At 41.0% G+C, this 21,402-nt stretch overlaps 2 protein-coding genes across 2 annotated transcripts in view; both read right to left on the reverse strand.

The window, feature by feature from the left end:
- Window positions 1-5,710, reverse strand: part of LOC103080700 (protein-lysine methyltransferase METTL21E-like) — a 16,331-nt gene extending 10,621 nt beyond the window's left edge. The window contains 2 exon segments of the mRNA XM_007461536.1: window positions 4,765-4,847; window positions 5,664-5,710. Coding sequence (XP_007461598.1) covers window positions 4,765-4,847; window positions 5,664-5,710 — 130 coding nt within the window.
- A 3,890-nt stretch (window positions 5,711-9,600) lies between these two features.
- ERCC5 (ERCC excision repair 5, endonuclease) overlaps window positions 9,601-21,402 on the reverse strand; it is a 29,043-nt gene continuing 17,241 nt past the window's right edge. Inside the window, exons 9-15 of the mRNA XM_007461513.1 lie at window positions 20,657-20,904; window positions 20,181-20,300; window positions 19,796-20,009; window positions 17,701-17,845; window positions 13,633-13,833; window positions 11,882-11,966; window positions 9,601-10,191 (exon numbers count right to left, since the gene is read on the reverse strand). Coding sequence (XP_007461575.1) covers window positions 9,601-10,191; window positions 11,882-11,966; window positions 13,633-13,833; window positions 17,701-17,845; window positions 19,796-20,009; window positions 20,181-20,300; window positions 20,657-20,904 — 1,604 coding nt within the window. The remainder of the gene's footprint in view (window positions 10,192-11,881; window positions 11,967-13,632; window positions 13,834-17,700; window positions 17,846-19,795; window positions 20,010-20,180; window positions 20,301-20,656; window positions 20,905-21,402) is intronic.

The raw sequence follows: 21,402 nt of genomic DNA on the forward strand, positions 1-21,402 counted from the left end.
AAAAAAAAAAAAAAAAAAAAAAAAGGCTTAACACCATTTTCCTGCTATTAAATCTTTGCTGATAGTGAATAAAATCTACCAGGTGCTCTTGTTCTCCAGAAAATTAAAGGGGTTTCAAGTATGAAGTAAAAATTAGCAAGATTCTGCCCTTCACGATAATATTTTTCTTAAGAGGAAAATTCGACAGTGAATTGATTTCCAAGGCTGGATTGTAAGAAGCCTTCAAAAACAGAGGCTCTGTCTGTATTCTTCTCTTTTATACTTTTAAGGTCAATAACAGCAATAATAAATGGAAGGGTCAAATCACAGAAATAGATGAAAAGAAAAAAAATTATTTAATAGCTATGACAAGTGAATTCAAGCTTCCATTTGAGGGCTGTCACAGAAACCTGTCTGTGAAATTTAAAGTAAAAACCCCTCAACGAAATGAAAGACACTGTCATTCAATCGAATCTTCTATTCAAAGATGAATGTCATGTGCTTCTTAGAAATACCTAGAGAATTTTTTTTAAAGATGTTAAAGATATTTTCAGATTAGTGAATGGTCACAGGTAAACCTGAAAGCTACAATTCTGAATGCCTCAGCAATGTCAAGGTCTCGGGCCCTTATGTTGAAACTAATTCTTGAGACATTTTCACAAATGTTTTTTGTCTGGATGTCCACGTACTTTCAAGAATAAAAAGCTGTAACTTTCATCACGTGGCTCAAATGATAGCTACAGTTACCAAAGAAAGAAAATTCATTTTTTTACTGACACGGCTCAGGATGCAAGTGGGAAAAAAACAGAACCAAATCTAGTTGTACTCAGAGCCTACTGCTAGGATTGTACCAGGGAGAGACAATTAAACAGATGCCAATAAAGTGTGATAAGTGAAATAAAAGAAATATTTCCGAGGTGCTATGGGAAGCACCACTGCTTGGTCAAATCAGGAGAAGCATCCTCAAGGAGGAGACATTTGAGTTGAGGTGGAGGGAAGGGGAAGGCTGCCAGGCGGAGAAGGAAGGAAGCAAGGTCAAGGGAGATGCAACACTGCCAGGGTGTGCAGGCCAGCTTGAGAGCCTGGAAGGACCAGGGAGCTGGTGTACAAGCTGGTGCAGAAAATAAGCCTGAAGAAAGCAGGCTGGGATCAGACCTGTGGGCAATGTTGACCTTTCTTCTACAAGGTGAACAGGAGCCAATAAAAATCATTAGGACAAGAACTGACACAATCAAAATTGGTATTTGAGAATCGACTTCCGGCAACAGCAGCTGAGGCTACGTTAGAAGCTAATGGGAAGACGTAATAATCTAGACAAAAGATGCAAAAGTCTGAAGTGAGGCAGCAGCCCTGGGTCTGGGAGTCAAGCGCGAATTTGTGAGCTCTTGAGGCAGTGGTAGACGCCCCCATCAAGGGCAATAAGTGACGTTCAAACTTGACATTCAGCCCTGAGTTTTGAAGATATCTGAGGAGGATCATTATGTTTGAGTTATTTTTATTCAATACGTGGAACATTTATTAGTCTTATCTAGCAGATACTTATTCAGGTTACTTTTTAAACATGTAAAACCTGTCGATGGATGATTTTCACATTAGTAATTATGCGGCTATAGTACTCCCACTAGTATATTAATATATTAACTCAAGACTCTAGTTTGGTATGTTTCTTAAGCAGCAATAGAATTACTCAAACTTCCTTCTTCCTATATTGAGGCAATGTTGCTTATAAAGGCCATATTTTCCATTAATCCAACTCTGTAAAGATTTATGAAGATCCTTGTGAAAGACTTAGTGCTATTCCTAAGTAATACATTGTACCTGGTCCTGAAAAGAGTCAACTGACTAGTGGCTGGAAATACAAGATCATCCCTAATGAGCAGATTTTTAAGTCCAGCCATTAGGCCTCAGTTATAGCTAATTCATTCGTTCCCTCATTTACTGAGTACATGGGCACTGTGAATGCAAAGATAGAGCAACATATAAGTGGTCGAACAGAGACTTAACTAGTTAACTCAAAAACAGAAAGAGAACTCAGAGAGCTCAGCAAAGAATGACCTGAGCCTTGATGACCATGGGTTTGTAAGTCAGATAAGAGAAGGCAAGATACGCCGTACGTAGGCATCTACATGTGCAGCAGCCCACTGGCAAAAGACTCTTGACCAATTTTCCAATTTGGGAAACTCTGAGAACTCGAATATAGGATAAGTGCGGGTCATAGCATGAGATAAAACACTGTGTGTCACGCTAAGAAGTCTCGATTTTATCCTATAGGAAACACTGAGGCACTGAAGAATTTTAGGGGGAAGGAGAGCATGACAAGGTGTTAATTTTTAAAAAGATCAAGTATCTGTGGACAAAGAAAGGGAGCCGGCCCAGGGTTGGGGAGGCCAGTTAGAAGGCAGTTACAACAGTCAAGAGAAGAAATAATCAAGATGATGCTGCAAACAGGGGGTGAGGGGTAGAGAAACATATTAGGAGGTAAAGATCAATGGGATGTGATGGTGATGGGTGTGGGGAAAGAGGAAAGACTGGCATGATTCCAGGTTTCGGGGTAGCCGGAGAAATGATGTTGCCATAAACTGAGATAGAAAATACAGGCGGAGGGGCAAATCCGCAAAAGCAAAATTACTTTTTAATGCATCTGGATCTGCCATCTGGCACGCTGGCTATAGAGGTGTGCTGCTTGCATTAAGAGAACATGCTGCAGCAGGTTCACCTGGCTCCTCGGAGGCCAGGCTTCCCCAGGGCTGCCTCTAAGCCGGCCCCTCTCCCGCTGCAGAGGACGCTTGTCCAGGGGGCAGCTTCTGTGGGGTGACTCCCTGTGGGCCTGCCCGAGACTTTCTCAGAGCTGTGATGCGGCCTCTGCCCACCCGGACGTGCAGTGATGTGAAGGCTCTCCCGGCCTTCTTCTGCTCCTTCCTCCTTTACCCCCCACAGACATTTCCTCCAATAAATCTCGTGCATGTTAAATCCCATTCTGCCATCTGCTTCCTGAAGGAACCGAACTAACACAAGGCAGAATGGAGGACGTCAAGTAAGCAGTTGGAAGGACAGATTTGGAAGTCACCGTGCATGGGAATCACTGCGCCTCGGGTTAGTACGCACCTGTTCCAAGGCTGCAGACCCTGAGGAGTGCCCTTTATAACACACTGCTACTTGTGCTAACAGCCGGAGAGCCACCGTTGGCAGGAGTAGTCAACCTAAGAGATCCGGAATAGTTAATGTGGATGAGGTTTTAGACGGTTTAGATTATAATGCAAATTAGAAACCATAGACAGAGGAATTTTTAGCATCCACTACAGTCCTAACTTTAATCTGTGCATAACTAAGTGACATCCTATAATTCTTTGGATCTTCAGGCCAGTGTTGAAATACAAGAACTGGGCTGTGGGTTTGCTCCATCCTTTCCAAGCACAAGATGACTAAGTATAAACAGTTAGGACAGGAAAAGTCACTACCCTACAGTACTTGAGAACTGAGTGTCCTACTGGTTAGTGGGAGCCTTTCCAACAAAATGCAATCTGACTCTGTCCCAGTGGCACACACTTCATCCCCTTAGCACTGCCTATGAATGTATTTTTAAAGCTTCAGCTGACAATGTAGGTGATTATGGGCTGTGTCTGTTCATGTTGTAAACTATTTTCTTGTTAGTTCTGTCTCCACCTTACCTTGAACTTCTTCCATAGCCTTTGTAATTTGCCAAATTATCATATGCAAAGTTGAAAGCAAGCATTATGGTAATGATAATGATGACATTTTATTCATAAACTGCAGAGAAACTACATCTTCATTCAAATCATCTAAATGGCTGGATTCTCTAAGTGATTATGACTTTAAATGTTTAGATTTGCGAAAATTACTACAGCAAAACCGTACATGATTAAGCCACATAGGCTGCCAACACTGGGCATACACCCAGCTCTCTTGGCCTAAAGACATGCTCACCTAGGTAGAGGCCACCTGGTATGCCTAAAAAAGGCAAAGAAAACAGGATTCTAGTCCTTAGAAAATATCCACAGTGTAAAGGAGAAAGAGAAAGAAGCCAGGATAATTAAATTTGTACTACAACTGTTCTACAAAACCATGGTAATAATTCTTCTAGTCTATGTCAAGAGCATATGTCTGCACTTTTTATCTCAAGACAGTGAGGATAGTTATATTACATAATCTACAAAGTCATACTTGATATTTAGGATGATGTAAAAATCAGTGGGTCAATTCCAAATAATTCCACTGGTGGTTAAATTCTCCTTACCACAAGAGGTCAAAGTACATTATTATTTGCCTCTAATTAATACATCAGAGGGACCATAAGCACAGTATAGAAATATTTTATAGTCTAAAATCATTTTTCATGGAAGCATTTGTAAAAAACCTTTAGTTTTACATAAAACTATTTTATCTCTCTTGCAATCTTCCTATCTGAAAAGAAATAACCATGAAATCACAATCATATATTTAGTGTACAGCACTTGGGGAAAAATTTATTCCACTTTTCCAGAATAAAAAAAAAAAAACTCTAAATACCTAGCAAGTCTATATATTTGATTTATTATCTGTCAAAATTATCTCTAACATATCATCAGGCCCACAGGCATAGCAGGGGACATTAAACATTATTAGAGATAGTTACAGGTTAGCAAACACAAGCCAAGATATAATATGCAATTGATAAAAGTCCTAGCTCTCTTTATGACATCAGCGAACACTGCAAAGGTAAACATTTACATTCTGTTGTCTTCTTAGAATTGGCCAAATTACATAAAGAAACATAAAATAATTTACCTTTTTTTTGAGCTTTGAGATCCATTAAGCGATGAACTAAGGGATGGCTATATATTGATGCTTTCTTGATCATTTCTTGAAAACTAGGCAAATACATTAAAATATCAAATGGTAATAATTAATTCAAAATGTGTGTTAAGCGCTTTCATATTTACCTAATAAAGTTTAACATCAAATACAGCAGAGAAAATTATATTAAAATATCTTATTAATAAATCATGATTTTAAAAAGAGTGCACTGAAACGCAATCTATCTAGTACAACCAAAATTCAGGGTCAGAAATTTTAGAGAGCGATCCTAAAACTTAAGAGGTGATTAAAACATTGGGAGAATGGGTTTCATTCAGTGTAGTGAAAACCATAGCATTAATCTAAAACAAAGCTTCCTACATAGTAATAGATGCAGAGTCGCTCTCATCCGTGGTCATCAGCATGTACCCAGGGGCAAACAGCCCAACCACCAAACGGTTTTTTTAAGTAGCTTCTTCTTTAAAAAAAAATCCATACAATCTCAGCAAACACATTTAAAATGAAAGAAATTCAAGTATTTTATGCCTCTAAGCAGAGCATATCATGTGAATAAGCTTAAACAAGCTGTAATTCCAACTTTGGAAAACAACAATTTGACGCCTTAGGTATCAGGTTTTAAATCACTGTACTACCATGAATTTATATTCATTCCTTTCTTCTAAGGCTCCCAAAACACATTTCATAATCAACACGTTTTTCTTTACAATATGCTCAGTAAATTAGGAGACAAATTATTTTCCCTAAAACAGTAGTAGCCCAAGTCACCCATTTTGTTCCCAATTTAGTTTCTCTTCCATTAAAGAAAGCGGTCTTTATGACACGTGCCTACCTGAAGGTCAACATTTATTAAATGTTAAGTCTGGACATACCTATATATATGAGTTAGCTGAGTTTCTAGAAGGTTAAAAAGTATCATCCACAACTTTTGCTTTGCTGATGAGACCTCTGATGGTGCCTGAAAGGCAAGGACCAAAGCACGCAGTTTACTACTGTACACACTGGCAGCGAGTCCTCACAGACGACTAATCCTGACAGCTGCAGCTTCACAGCCTCTGATCATACAGCAGTGAGGTTGGAACGCCCATAAATAAGGGGGTTGAAAAATTTAAGTAGGCACATTCCATGTGAGTGTCTCGTGAACAGAGCAAGAGCCAACAGGTAAGTAAAAACACTCCTGCAAGTGAGTGAAGGCTATCGGGGCAAAGCGATTATTTTTAACTTTGATGCCAGGAGTTATTTAAGAGTCCACAGCTATGACGTCCTGTGAAACGGAGGCCATGTGTTTTTCAGGTCACTTGTCTGGGTGCAAACACCATTTTTAGAATCAGACAACCACACCAGAATGTTTGAGAGTGTGTGTGCAGCAGTGATCTGGACACAGGAATTATATTTGCACAGTTCCTTCCTTCTCAGAGTGAATAGGAAGGCTGAGGGTGTATGTCGCCTGTGCACCTGCTCATGTGCCTTTAGGGCTGCATCTCAAGAGTACGAATTAATTCCCCCGATCACTGAAAATAGCCTGAATAAGAAATTATTACAGGTAATGAAATCGAGCAATATTGTGAAGTTAAACTTAGGAGTGTGGGTACAGCTTCTAAGAAATACTTCACATACCACGATGGACAGAGGTCACGTTAATGTATCGGACAGGACTAGTGGTCTGGGAGCCTGATTTTAGTCATTCCTGTCAATAATTAGCATGTGATTTTTAGGCATTGACTTAGTGTGTTTCTTGTCTTCCTCATCTATAAAGCAGAGACATAAAAGGTACATAATACCTATTTGTGAGATGAATATGGTAGGTATAAAACATCCTGGAAACTGCAAAATCCTAAATGATGAAAACAATTATTCACAGGAAGCTAATTCTGGGCAGAGGACACACTCCCTTTTTTGGGTCTTTTTAAAACAAGAATTAAGAATTATTTGGAACATAAAAACCACCTGTCTTCTCCCACAAGTTATTAAAAAGATCGAGAAACCTCAGTGCTGGATTTCCTAAGAAATAGAATACCTAAATGAATCATCTAAATCGACATGATGACAATGATTATTTCAGTTTCATTGAACAGTTAAAAAGAAGTACACAGAGACTTCTGCCTCCCAGTATAACTAGAAAAGCACATTTTACACACACACACACACGCACGCAGGCACACGCACACACCCATTGCAAGGATCAGACAGCTTCCAAGGCAGCCAAGAATTCCATGTTTTTGCTGATTATTGGTGTAAAGGAGCTGAGAAGCCCAAGAGAGGAACGTAAGAAAGGACACCAGCAGAGCTTTAGCTAGGGAGACAAGGGAACTAGGGAGACAAGGGAATAGTGTTTGGAGCTGGCGAGGCTGCCAGGAATTGGGAGCCCAAGATCCCAGAAAGAAGGGACAGAGAAGTAAGGCTGACACTCAGCACTGACTTTTCATTCAAGGTATTTGCACAGTAAGATGTTCAGGGCAAGATGCTAATTTTCCAAGCATAATGTGGCTAAAAACAGAGCAAAGCTCAAAAGACGAGAGAAACACCCCAGCAGACAGTTAGTATCCCTGGAAAACTACTTTTTAGGAATGGGAGGCAACTAGGAGATGGAGTCTTACAAAGACTAGCCTTGCATCCACTCGGTCCTGATTAAAGTAAAATAACATTCCGCTCTGCTGCCTGCCAGAATACCTTCTGGAATCCTCTCCAGAGGAAGATGCACAAGATCCACAATCTTCTATACGTAATGTCCAGCATTCATTCAAAGTTTACTAGTCAACTACTAGGAAACAAACCCACAGGTAACCCAGATATTGGAGCTTTTTGACACAGACTTTAAAGTAATTGTGATTATTATAAAAAACAGATGACAAGAATTACACCAGAGAACTGGAATCTATAAGTCAAATAGAACTGAAAATAGAATAAATGAAATAAAGAGCTCCACAGATGAGTATAACAGCAAATATAAAGAAAGCAAAAGAAAAGATTAATAAGCTGAAAGATAATTTTATAGAAAAAGTATATGATGGTCACCATCCTAAATAAGTTATAGGTGTCCCACTTACTTTGAATAATGATAAATTTGCTTTGCTGCTGTTTGTCTTTAACAGGCAACCTATTTTCTAGGTAATATAAGCACCTTGAATTTTGAATTAGAAGATTTGAGTTCAGGTCACAATGGTTTCCTACTAGTTGGGTGAATTTGGTAAAGTCAGTTAACATCTGTAAACTTGTTTCTTCCCTTGTAAAATGATATACCTTGGTTGCAGGGTTAAGAGAAAAAAAAGGTATAATATCAAACTGTTCTGTAAATACTGTATTTATGGCATAAGCTACTAATGATTTTTTTCCAGACTTCTATCTTTATTAGCATACAGACGAGTAAACAGGCTTTTTTGCAAACATATCTAGGTCTTCTATTACTGGATCCGAATATCTATTTTTCCTCTCTTTCTGGATAAACAGCCCATGTAGAGATTACTTTTCTGAGTACTCCTAGTATATGGTCAGTTCAGTTCAACAGGATGGGAGCAGAAGTGATTTTTCTAGTCACCTTTAACATAAGACATTCGGCTCACCCAAGGACTCTGGTTCTTTCCTCTTCCAGCAGGTTGAAACGCAGATGTAGCCGTGACCCGGTATAGACCACTGAAGCAGTACAGCAGCCTAGGGGATGGCTGAACCTGGGACCCTGAATGACATCAAGGTGCACAACTGCCTTACCAGCTCATACTGGCCAGACTGTTGACTGAGAGGTAACGTTCCAGCATTTAGGCCACTGCATGTGAACATCTCTTTGCTACAGCAGCTTAGCCTTCACCCCAGCTACTGCAGTGCAGGACAAATGTCAATTACCTATGAAAGGCAACAAAATTAAATTTTAGAAAAACTACTGCTTTTCTACCTACAAACACATATGCAGAAAACTCCCAATTATAAGTAGCTTTGAGAAATGAGAATAACAAGAAAAACTTAATGTCTCTCTCCCCAACCCTTCCCCAAAAGCGTTCTGCTTTAAATACCTCCAGAGAAAAGAAGCATTAAGAAAAGACTTGAGTTTATGTGGAAGTCAGTGTTGATTTTAGTAGAAAGCTGTCAGAGAAGACTGAAGCAGAAGACATTTCAAATTAGGAAGGAATAAATAACGAGCAAAGAAAAGCAGCAGCTGTAGTCCAAGTATTTGAGAGGTTGGACTGAAATGTAAATATAAATGAATATAAATATATTTATGTAAATAAGATGAATATAAATATATTTTCTTCTCGTCTAGGTCAGAAAGTCAGAGGAAACGCACATTGAGTGAGTACTGATCAACAGAAATCCTTTTTCCCTTTTTAATGTTGTCAGAAAGCATCAGATGTTGTATAATAATAGAAACATGAGGCTTCCCTGGTGGCGCAGTGGTTGAGAGTCCGCCTGCCGATGCAGGGGACGCGGGTTCGTGCCCCGGTGCGGGAAGATCCCACATGCCGCGGAGCGGCTGGGCCCGTGAGTCATGGCCGCTGAGCCTGCACGTCCGGAGCCTGTGCTCTGCAACAGGAGAGGCCACAGAACTGAGAGGCCCGCGTACCGCAAAAAAATAAAAATAAAAAATAATAGAAACATGAACAAAGCTTGTAAATACAAGGAAATATTCAATGCAGTGGAAAACACTAGAAAAAGGTAATAAATTTAAAAATAAATGTCGAGTTTAACGCCCATATTTTTAAAAACCACACAACAAAGATTGTGCAAATACTCTGAATTTTATTATTTCCTCACAACAAATTCATGACAAAATGTTAAGCTGTACCCAGTTAGAGAGAATACATGTGTATTTAGGTGTCTTTAGATTTTCCTCTTCCTTCCTCTCGTACTTCTCCGTTTCCCCTCTTTCTTCCCAAACACAGACCTGGCGGTCACCAGGACGGGCTCTGCCTTCTCTCCGTCATCATCGCTGGAGCTGCTCGTGGTGGCACCTCCGTCTCTCCTGGGAGCAGGCTGCACTGGGCTCTGTGCATCTGAAGAGCTGACTTTTGACTCTACAGCTGCTTTTCCCCTTTGCATGCTCGCTACAGGGAAATATTCCACATCCTCACTTGAAGAGGCATCAGATGACTGCGAGAGGTAGGCCTCCCCCAGAAACCCACCACATTCACGCCCCCATTTAGAATCCGAAAGCCTCTTTCTTTTCAGGCTGGATGACTCTTTCCATCCATTTGTTGTGCCTCTCTTCTGGGGTTTTCCTTTTGCCTTATCGAGGAACTCAGAGTCTTTCTCCATGGCAACAGAAACTGCTTCTATTTCACTGGCTGCTTCTTCTCTTTCTTTTCTCAGCATACATGTCACAGCTCTGTTAAGTCTCTGGCTCTTAATACCCTTAGCCTCCTGTTTCTCCTGTTGAGCTAATCTAAAGAAAGAATCAATTCGGAGCTGTGTCTAAAAAAATGAAATAAAATAATAATAACTCAGACAAGTAAGTAAACTTTCTAAAGCAAATCAAAGAAATCCACCCTGATTACTGGCATCGGATGACTCTTTCAGAAAATACTAATTCATTCTCTCTCAAAAGCCCATCTCCCCCAAATGAATGACTGGCAGCAAATTTTACTTTCAAGATCGTACTTAAAGCAGTGCATGTACCACCTCCCTCAACTAAGCCCTCCGCCCACATATCAAGTAGGAAATCCCTTCCTCGGCATTGAAAGAGAGTTAAATATTTTTCAGGGGCCAAATATATCATCTTCTTTTAGAGCAACACAACTTCATGGGGTCTGTTTCTAAATTCTACTCTTCCCTTCTTTTCAAAACATTGTCATCATATGATACCTTCAGGAAGAAACTTCACAGTATTACATATTAGGAGTCGTAAGAAATATTCTTGACTTATGTTCAGCAAATCCACTTTCAGGAAGACATTCTTTAAAAATAGTTACATTTGAGAAAAGTCACATGCCTGATGTTCATCACAGCATTACATACGAAAACCTGAAAATTCAAGGTCTACTAAGTGAAGTGAACCAAGTTAAATCTGACAAAATGTAATCTGGCCATCTGAAACAATGAAGGCCATGCAATACACAGAAAAAAAACTTACCTTCACCAGTGAATGGGGGCTTTATTTATAACAAATTGCACTTACGTTTGATAATAAATATATGTGGGAAGGAGGGGAAAAATAAGAGAAAATGGACGTAAATGTTAACATCCATATTAGAGGAAACAGACAATGAGTAATTTTAATTCATTTTTTTCACTCTCTAATTTTGGGGAAATAAACTTATATTAACGTCTACAAAGAAAAGGGAGAATAGTATTACAACAAAATTTATCTGAAATTAAGGAGTAATCAGTCACTATGCCAACTAGCTTTCCTTGTCAGTGGGCGTACAATGTTTCCAGTACAGAAAGTTGTCAAACAACGCAAAAGTTTCTGGAAAGGTGGTCTACCTCAGTTTTTTGTTTGTTTGTTTTTCCAAAATTAACCCAATCTAATGGAAAAGTATTTAACTTGAACATGTATCTTGCAGGATCTGGTCTGAATTCCACTGAATGGTTTCCCTGTATGTATGTTTTGTGGGCTGCCTCTGGGGTGGGAGGAGGTCTCTGTGTGGGCAGGAACACACTCAGGGATAAAGCGAGATGCTGTTGTTACCTACCTAAGGGAACTGAGGGTCATCTCTCCTGCCAGTATACTATGACTGAATTAGTACCTTTGATGATTCATTTACAGAATTTAAGAATATTAGTACTTGAAGACACTTAATAATCAGAACTGCTTTGGACTGGGCACTTCTTAAACTTTTTAAAAATGAAAATAGCTCTAAAGGGGTAAAATATTTAACCATAAACACCTCAGTATGCAATCCATTATTAGATTGTTTTTCTCAAAGTCAGAGTGAATACAAAAGGACATCAAAGTTCAGCCCTAAGAGTGAAAGTGGAAAATGAAGACAAAGTCCAGCTTTCCCGTTTTCTGTTTTCCTCTGTTCTCTTACTGAAGTATAATAATTTTAAATGTTTGTTACGTGCCCTAAAATAAAAGTAAATAGTGTTTAACAGCTGGCCCTCACAGCCTTCCTAACTTTACTCTCTATCCTGAACTTAGGAAAAGAGCTGCCATGATTACCTGCTGGACATTCAGTTGCTTTAATACAGGAAACAGAGATTCATCTGTCTTCGTCCTGTTCCAGCCAAAATACCGCTGACAAAATATGCAGGCAGTTAAGACTCATACATGTTTTTAAAGACATTTAAACAAGTGATAAATAAAAAGGTCCAAAGAAGCCACCCTTGATTCCATTCCCCATGTCTCCAAAGATTTTCTCATTTATAAAGATTAAAATGATAAAAGAAAAGAATAACAAAGCAAATTATTCCAACATAATCATCTGGCACGATGTTCTTATAAATATCCTCTAAGATAAAAGATATTCAACTCTCATTTTAGGACATCAAAGACTCATGACATAAAAAGAAACGAAATTGAGCTATTTGTAATGAGGTGGATAGACCTAGAGTCTGTCATACAGAGTGAAGTAAGTCAGAAAGAGAAAGACAAATACCGTATGCTAACACATATATATGGAATTTAAGGAAAAAAAAGTGTCATGAAGAACCTAGGGCTAAGACAGGAATAAAGACACAGACCTACTGGAGAACGGACTTGAGGATACGGGGAGGGGGAAGGGTGAGTTGTGACAAAGTGAGAGAGAGGCATGGATATATATACACTACCAAACGTAAGGTAGATAACTAGTGGGAAGCAGCCGCATAGCACAGGGATATCAGCTATCAGCTCGGTGCTTTGTGACCGCCTGGAGGGGTGGGATAGGGAGGGTGGGAGGGAGGGAGACGCAAGAGGGAAGAGATATGGGAACATATGTATATGTATAACTGATTCACTTTGTTATAAAGCAGAAACTAACACACCATTGTAAAGCAATTATACCCCAATAAAGATGTTAAAAAAAAAAAGACTCATGACTATGAAAAAAGGTTAATCTAGAATAAAAACAAATTTCTGATATCACATATATTTCTTTTTTCTTTGAGAAAAGATGTAGTTAGAGTAATACTATGGCAAACTTTTAAACATCTATCCAAATGATTATTTAAATATGCAGAAAGGAACAGTAACAGAAAGAATAAAACTAATAATCTTTTCTATTCTTTCAGAATGAATACTTAAGTATGTAGTGTACCTAAGAATGCTTATCACTACTTACTTGAAATAAAGATTCTCTTTAAAACTAAAAAGATGATTCACAGTAACTAAAACATGGAAGCAACTCAAGTGTCCATCAACAGATGAATGGATAAGCAAAATATGACATTACATACAATGGAACAGTATTCAGCCTTAAAAAGGAAGGAAATTCTGACACATGCTATAACTTGGATGAAACTTGAAGACATTATGCTAAGTGAAGTAAGCCAGTCACAAAAAGACCTATACTGTATGGTTCCACTTATATGAGGAACATAGTCAGAGTAGTCAACATCACAAGGACAGAAAGTAGAATGGTGGTGGCCAGGGACCAGGGGAGGGGAACGGGGGAGTTAGTGTTTAACAGGGATAGAGTTTCAGTTTCACAAGATGGAAAGAATATGGGGATGAATGGTGGTGACAGTGACACAACAATGTGAATGTATTTAATAACCACTGAATGGTATGTTTAAAATGGTTCAGATAGTAAATTGTATGTTATGTGCATTTTACCCCCAAAAAAAATTTAAGGAGAGAAAGGAACAGAAAGGAGCATCTTAGCTGACGCAATATTTAAAAAGAAAAATGATTCAAGTTCATGTCCCGTAAGTTTTAAACCAAAACACATATTTGACTTGATATTCCTGAGGTTTGCGGAAGGGAAAGGATATTCTCTAATCTTGTCGAGATCGGGTTTGCCCCACAGAAATGACCCCTTGGACTCATCCACCACAGGCTTGAGGTAAGCGTCTGCCACGGCCGGGTTAGGGAAGCCAGGCGTGAGCTGCAACTTGCGTAACTTTTTTTTCACTTTGGTGTCATAAGGATTAGGTCTTATCTTCTTATTCTTTTGAGCTCCATGCCACCACTCGCTACAAGGCAAAGGAAACGAACCTTCGTGAAGCAGTAAGACCTTATGGCAGATGCACCGCAGACAAAGAGCTAAACGTAAAGTTCAGAGACGTAAATTCAAGTCCCACCCAACTCCAGAACAAAGCCTATGACTTACAGAATGACAATGGTGTCTTTCTCGTGTTATTAACATGGTATACAATGAGGCAATCACTGACTAATCCCTTCCTCTGGGCTTGGCACTGTGTTAACTGCTCTACAGGCCCCGTCATCACACGAGCACAGTCCTGCCACTGTCCTCACCTCACAGACAAGGAAACCAGACTCAAACAGAAGCCACTTGCTCAAGATTTCACAGCTGGGACTGGTACAATCTCCCTCCAGAGCCCACACTCATAGAAAAGTCACAGTTCCTCTCCTTCCCAGTGGTAAAATGAAGTAATATCAATGTACCCGTATTATCTACCTCCAGTCAACTATAATCAGGAACCAAGAATATTTAATAAAATGTAAAAATGCCAAGAAGATGTTAAATTTTTTAAATGCAGAATATAACTCTACATCAAGTGTGATCCCAATACTGGGGGGAAAAAATGTATATACGTGGAGAAAGAAAGAAAAAGTAAACAGGGATATTTAAAATAATAAAAAACACTAACAACTGTTATTTTACCGTGTGCTAGGCAATGTTCTAAGCGAGGATACAGCTGTGAATTTTCTTGATGTTTTATTCCTTTTTCAATTTTTCCTTTGTGAGTATAAATCACTATGGTGGGTTAAAGCCCATTCTTGGACCCGCCTCCCAGCAAGAAGTGTTGGGGTCCATGTCCCTTACCCTTGAGTCGGGCAGGCTCCGTGGCTGAGGAAGGGACATTGTGCCAGGCCTTTAAAGACTGCAGCTTCCACTTCCTGTCTCTTAGAATATTCGCCTTGCAAGCAGCCAACATGCTGTGAGGAAGCTCCAGCTCGTGAGGAGGCCCAGATGGAGGGGGTCCAGGCGCCCCAGGCCACGTGCCGGCCGACAGCACCACTTGCCAGCCACGAGCGAGACACCTCACGGGGCCCCTCTAGCCCAGCTGAGACGCCCCCGACACATCTGGCACCAGGCGAGGCAGCCCCACCCCGCGCAGCCTGATCGAACTGCAGATTCACGAGCAAAATCTCTGACTGTTGCTGTTTGAAGTCACTGAGGTTCACGGTAGTTTGTAATGTGGCAACGGACAACCAGAAAAATTTACACAATTAGGATAAATAAATGGCATAAAAGTTAAAAACATAAATATAACCCTCTCCCATCTACACGCTAACGGAACCTAAAAAACCCTACATCCGCTGCTTCACGTACTCATTGGTCTCAGGACCTGACTCACAGGCGTGGTCTCCACCAGTGCCGCACCTCACCAAGGCAGGAGTGCCATCTGGTGTTCTAACTTCAGGCTTCATGCAGGATCAAAATGCAAAAAGGAAAAAAAGATCTATCTTCATCAGTTTTAAAATATTGTTCAAGAGGGCGCTGGGAGAATACCTACAATTCTCCCCTACTCTCTTGTGAACTTTCATCTTTGAAATAGTACTCATGATTGCCAGCTAGGAAAAGCAGCACAACACACTGTAAGCTCATCAAACCAAAAGGATCACCCTTCCTTCAAGCAAGAGGGCCAGGCACTTGAAGGTGGAAGATGGCATCTGCCAATCAGCTGAGCTCGGGGGACACAAGATGGGGCAGCAGCAACTGTGATAAAGTGGAAGGGTTTGTGCCCTGACCAAGCCAGTGGGGTGGAATTGCTGTCGTCCATTTCTGGGCTATTTGGGAATTGGGGCTCAGTATTTTCAGATGTCATTTCCCCCCAAGAAAATTCAAAATTTTCTGTGAAGTCTCCCCCAATTTAAATGTTGGTAGCCCACTCAAAATTAAAGAACATACTGTGTAGGCCAAAGCAAACACAGCTGGGCTGAACTCAGCTTGCAGACTCAGAGCTGCTCTGCTTTAAAGGTCTGGCCAGGGTCTGGTTAGGAAAAGGAAGAGCAGAGAAGAAAGCAAGGCGACAGACACTCCCAGTCTTACTGCTCTTCCACTGTCTCCGCGCCCTGTAACTGCACCCGTCCTAGCCCTGCAGAGCCAGGCAGGCAGGGGCAGCTCCTATCTGCCATCAGCGAGCTTAAAGACCAAGGCAGAAATTGCTAGAGCTGACTAAAAAGTTAACCATTCAAACAGTAACAAACAAGCAAAAACTGTTGAGAGAAGAAAAACGGCACAAACAGGCATTCACTAGATCAGCATGGCAAACTGTCAACAAACATGAAAAAAAAATTACTCTCACCAATAACCAGGACACCAAGTCTAAAAGTTAGATACCACTTTCACTTATCCTAAAATCATAATCAGATAAGAACTCAAAGACATGTATATAAAGTCACTCAAGGCAGTATTTGTTTAGACTTTAAAAAAAAACAGAAATAACAATAGGCATTTGATTAAATTAGTTATTCATGATACATCAAAAGACTCCTATGGAGTCATTAAAAACAGCAATGTAAATCTATACGTCGTTGATAATATGCCCTGTTCTATCACCAAATGAGTTGCAGGTAACATAAAAAGTATACAGCATCGTCCCATGCTTGTAAAAAAAATAATAACAATAACAGACTTATATGAGTATACTTGTGCGTGTGTGTGATTATACATAAAATGCATGTGTATATTGTGCATAGAAAAGACTAACACTGTATAAACCAAAATGTTATCTGTAATCTTTATAATTCATATTTTGTCATTTTTCTAATGTGTGTTTATTATTTGTATAAAAGTTACTTGTACTTTTTCAAGTTATTTACATACCATGACTTAAAGCAACCTAACAATGTACCTCCAGTATATACATTTCCTCAATAATAAGAAAATTATGAAAAGAGAGATGACGAAAGCAAAAAATAAAATACAACGCTATGTGTGCTGAGGCTGGAGGACAGCAATCATTCAAACAACTTTGTATTTAATTCTAATCACTGAATCTTCACACCAGAACATCCCGAAATTTTTCAAACCAGGAGCTACGACTGGAGAGAACACTAAAGAATCATTAAATCAGCTACTGCCAAAGAGCATCCCATGACAAACTGATGATTTTAAAAGGTGCCATGACAACCTGTGACTAGATGAAAAACCACTGAATTGTACTTTAAAAGAGTAAAATTTATGCTGTGCGAATTATATATTTTTTTTTTTGAAAAATGCCACCAAGGAGCAACCTTAAGAAAGAACTACTTTCACAGACAACCTCGTAACTAGCGCCATCTCAGAATCTCCAAAAACAAAGAGTGTACCCCAACACAGCACGACTCTGGGTTCCGGACAGAAGGAGACGCCACCACTGAATACATCACAGTCTATACGCAGAGAGAAAACATTCCTGGCATATAGCCCCATGCCCCTGTTTGGCCAACCTCCCTCAGAACACTTGGCACACAGCAGTACAAGCACGTGGATGCTTCTCCCTCACCCCCAGGGTGTGGCAGCTCCTTGAGGACACAGCCTGGGGCTCAGTCACCTCCCCTATTCCAGCCTAGCACACTGCCTAGCACATATAGCTGCTCAGGAAATATCTGAATGAATGAAACAGTAACCTCTACACTCCCAGGAATTCCCACTGGACTGGCTATGTATCCTCAAACTCAGATAAGCCTGGCACCTCTAAAAATAATTGCCTATGATTTCATCAAACTCTAGAAAAGGGAAAACAAACTTTAGTAACCCCAACCATTACCTCCTCCTGTTTTCTCAGGGGACAATGATTTGTGACAGTTCATGATGTAAGGAATAGTTCTGTTTAATTTGGGTATTTATATATAAACACCTGAATTAAAGAAATTAAGAAAGGACTTACGAGAATCTTAGGAGAGGTTCCAGGCCATGTCCAGGGAATTCATTGAGAATTTCCATGGCTGTAACACAACCTACTGTTGGTATTCCTTCCGTATAATCACTTCCAAGCAAATAGGCCAAATTTATTAATTTGTTCCGGTCCAATCCTACAAGAGTAAAAGTTATTATATACTTTTCCACTTTTTATTTTATAAACATTTATTACATAACATTTATAAACACTTCATTATATAGATAATATACATGTATATGTCGTTATCCAATATCCAAAGGTATCTCTCTTTTGCTATTTGAAATAGATTCCTTTTTTTTTTTTTTTTTTTTTAGCGGTACACGGGCCTCTCACTGTTGTGGCCTCTCCCGTTGCGGAGCACAGGCTCCGGACGCGCAGGCTCAGAGGCCATGGCTCACGGGCCCAGCCGCTCCGCGGGACGTGGGATCTTCCCGGACCGGGGCACGAACCCACGTCCCCTGCATCAGCAGGCGGACGCCCAACCACTGCGCCACCAGGGAAGCCCTAGATTCCTTTTTTTTAAATGGCATTGTGCTTCGATTATTCAAGCTTCACGCATCCTTGCAGTTTTAAATGCCATATAACCTCTGACCCCCAGATTTGGCGCTCTCACTGGGACCTCTCCTCTGAACGACGGTCACACACACTCCACTGGCACCTTAACGTCTCCGTGCAGATGTCTAACGGGCACCTCAGAGACAACACGTCCAGACCCGGGTCTTCACTCCCGCAACACCCGCAACCACTCCTTCCCCGTTCCGCCACCTCACCAAGGCCAGTCCACTCCATGCGCTGCTGCAGGGGAGGGGGGTATCATCCCTGACATCCCCTTCTCTCACATCCCAGCCCAGTCTACCCGCAGAGCCTCTCCACACTCTGGAGTCTCCTCCTTCCCCTCTGACCTCACCTCTTGCCAGCCTTCTCCTCATTCACTCACACTGGCCCCTGAAGTCGTTTGCTGGGCCTGCCGTAACAAAGTGCTCAGACTGAGGGCCTTACACAAAGGATTCATTTCCTCACAGTTCTGGGGACTAGAAGCCTGACCTCACGGTGTTGGCGCGGTTGGTCCCTTCTGAGCCTCTCTCCTTGGCTGGCAGATGGCCGGCTCTCCACGTGTCTGCACATGGTCTTCCCTCTGTGTCCTAATCTCTCCTTCTTACAAGGACACCAGTCGGACTGGATTAGGGTCCACCCTAATGATCTCATTTGACCTTAGTCACCTCTTTAAAGAACCTATCTTCAAACATAGTCATACTCTGTGGTACCAGAGTTTAGGACTTCAACACATGAATTTGGGGGAGACACAATTCAGCCCGTAACTATCTCCATGCTTCCCTAAAACACACCAAGCAGGCTTCTGTCTCAGGGCCTTTGCACATGCCAGCCCCTTTATCTGACATGCTCATCCCCACGGTATCCATAGCACGTGCTTCGTTTCTACTTTAGGCTCCAGCCCAAAAGGTGCCTATTACTAAAGCCTTTTCTGACCACAAAGGACACGCACTTCCTGCGACTGCAGGTCGCTCTCGCCTCTCTTTTACTGCTTTGTTTTTCTATATGGCTCATACCACTGTCAAATTACGATTTATGTATTTTTTTACCATCTGTTTCTCCTGCTAGACTGTTTTATTCTCTGCTGTTTCCCCACTTCCCATTGCCAAGAACAACAACTGGCATATAGGAATCACTCAGTGTGTATTTGTTGAATCAACGGGAGGATGAAGGATCACTGCCAGAAACAACAAGGACCATGAGGCTCATGATTCCAGAAGGAGTGACCCCGACCTGTCTCCCCACTCTACCACCTGTGGTTTACTCTGGAGAGCTCAGGTAACCAGTCAGAGCGTAACCAGGCCTGATGATTAAAACTGCAGAAAATGTCTGAACATTACTAGGGTTTTAATTTCTTAGTTCCAAATTAAAAGTCATATTCTGCTACAGAAGCAAAAGATCGTTTATATGAAAACTTGTACAGATCTACCATTTCCATTAATGCACCAAATTAGCTCCTTGGAAAGAAAGAATTCATACGACAAAATTCTGAAGGTAAATTTCAGAAAGCAATCGTACTCTGAAGTCTTACCTAATTGGTTGTGAAAGTCCACATACTGGTAATACTCTACAAACTTGTTTTTATTAAAAAAGTTTTTATAGACATGCCGTGCTCCGAACAGCCAAATGTCACTGTCATCAGTGATCGTTCCGGAAGTTTGATCAGTCAGATCCAGGATGGCGCACTGAGCTTCTGCTTCCATGGGAGCCTCGACGTAGGGGATGCCGAACAGGCGAAGAAGTTCCTGAAGAGGTACAGGCACACGATGACCCCCTGCTGAAATGCAGGGCCTGGCCTCCACCCGGAAGTGGGAGCAGTGCTTCAACAGGTAACTTAATGCATGTGCCCGCGGGGAATCTGATTAAGGAAAGACATCGGTAGGCATTGTTCGAGGACACCCAAGCTGTCCACCTACCTGGCTTTCCTGGAACATCTGTCCTGTCACAGTAGCGGCGACCCGTTCTTGCTGCTGTTTTTGAGCTTTCAGTGACTTCTGCTGTGTTAAAAGGTTGCTCTCCAGCGTCTCCAGCTCCTCCTATAAGATAATTTCGCTTGTAGGTAATTATATTAATAACCCAATTAAGTTCATTGGTTATAAAAAGCCTGTATTTAGTCTGACTGAAGTTACCAATAAGCTTTTTCTCCTTATGCAGGTTTCCACTTGGATTTCTGAGTGAGTTTGTAATAGCTTTAGAGTTCCCTCACTAACCCACACGGGAAGTGGACACTATCCTGGCCAGGAACCTCCACAAGAAAGGAGCCATGTCAGCAGGAGTAAGAAAATGGGTGCAAAGAGCTATTATGTATTCCTCCATCAGCTCCTTAAAAACTCAGAAGCTACTTAACTTGGCTTCCTCAGCAATGAGTAAAAACACGATGTCACGTTATTACCAGGTCAACATCTTGCCATTCGTTGAGCAAATCGTCTGCATCTTTTTCAGTTTCTTCAGGTGGCTCAGTGCCCACGGCCTCCCTCTCAGAGTTGTCTCTCGGGAGGCCCTGGGGGTCACCTGTGGCTTCTTGCGTCTCAGATCCTACTGGTTCCTCTTCACCTTGTCCAGAGGGAGGTCTGGAAGCTTCGTGTAACTCAGCTTGAAGTTCATCGCTGCTATTTATACTCTGCACTTCAATGAAACTTCCTGTACCAAAATAATAAGATCATTTTGTCTATAACTAAAACATTTAAATTACCCTAAAATCATCAAGAGCTTTCCAAAGTATCCTGAAAAATGTTTTACCCTAAAAAGAAGAGATTTAAATGTCATAGAAAACATGTAACAGTAGTATATTGTAATTAAATAAATTTGTTAATAAGTGCCTGTAACTTCAAAATAAGCCTTTTCAATTAGATACACTGGCACTGTCTTTGAAATTAGGGACCACGCTCTCAAACATTTGCATATTTGCTTTATACAAAAACGTCCTCTAGGGCTTCCCTGGTGGCACAGTGGTTGAGAGTCCGCCTGCCGATGCAGGGGACGCAGGTTCGTGCCCAGGTCCGGGAAGATTCCACATCCCACGGAGCGGCTGGGCCCGTGAGCCATGGCCGCTGAGACTGCATGTCCGGGCCTGTGCTCCGCAATGGGAAAGGCCACAACAGTAAGAGGCCTACATACCGCAAAAAAAAAAAAAAAAAA

Source organism: Lipotes vexillifer, unplaced genomic scaffold (genome assembly GCF_000442215.2).
Source record: "Lipotes vexillifer unplaced genomic scaffold, Lipotes_vexillifer_v1.1 scaffold655, whole genome shotgun sequence".
Lineage (NCBI taxonomy): Eukaryota > Metazoa > Chordata > Mammalia > Artiodactyla > Lipotidae > Lipotes > Lipotes vexillifer.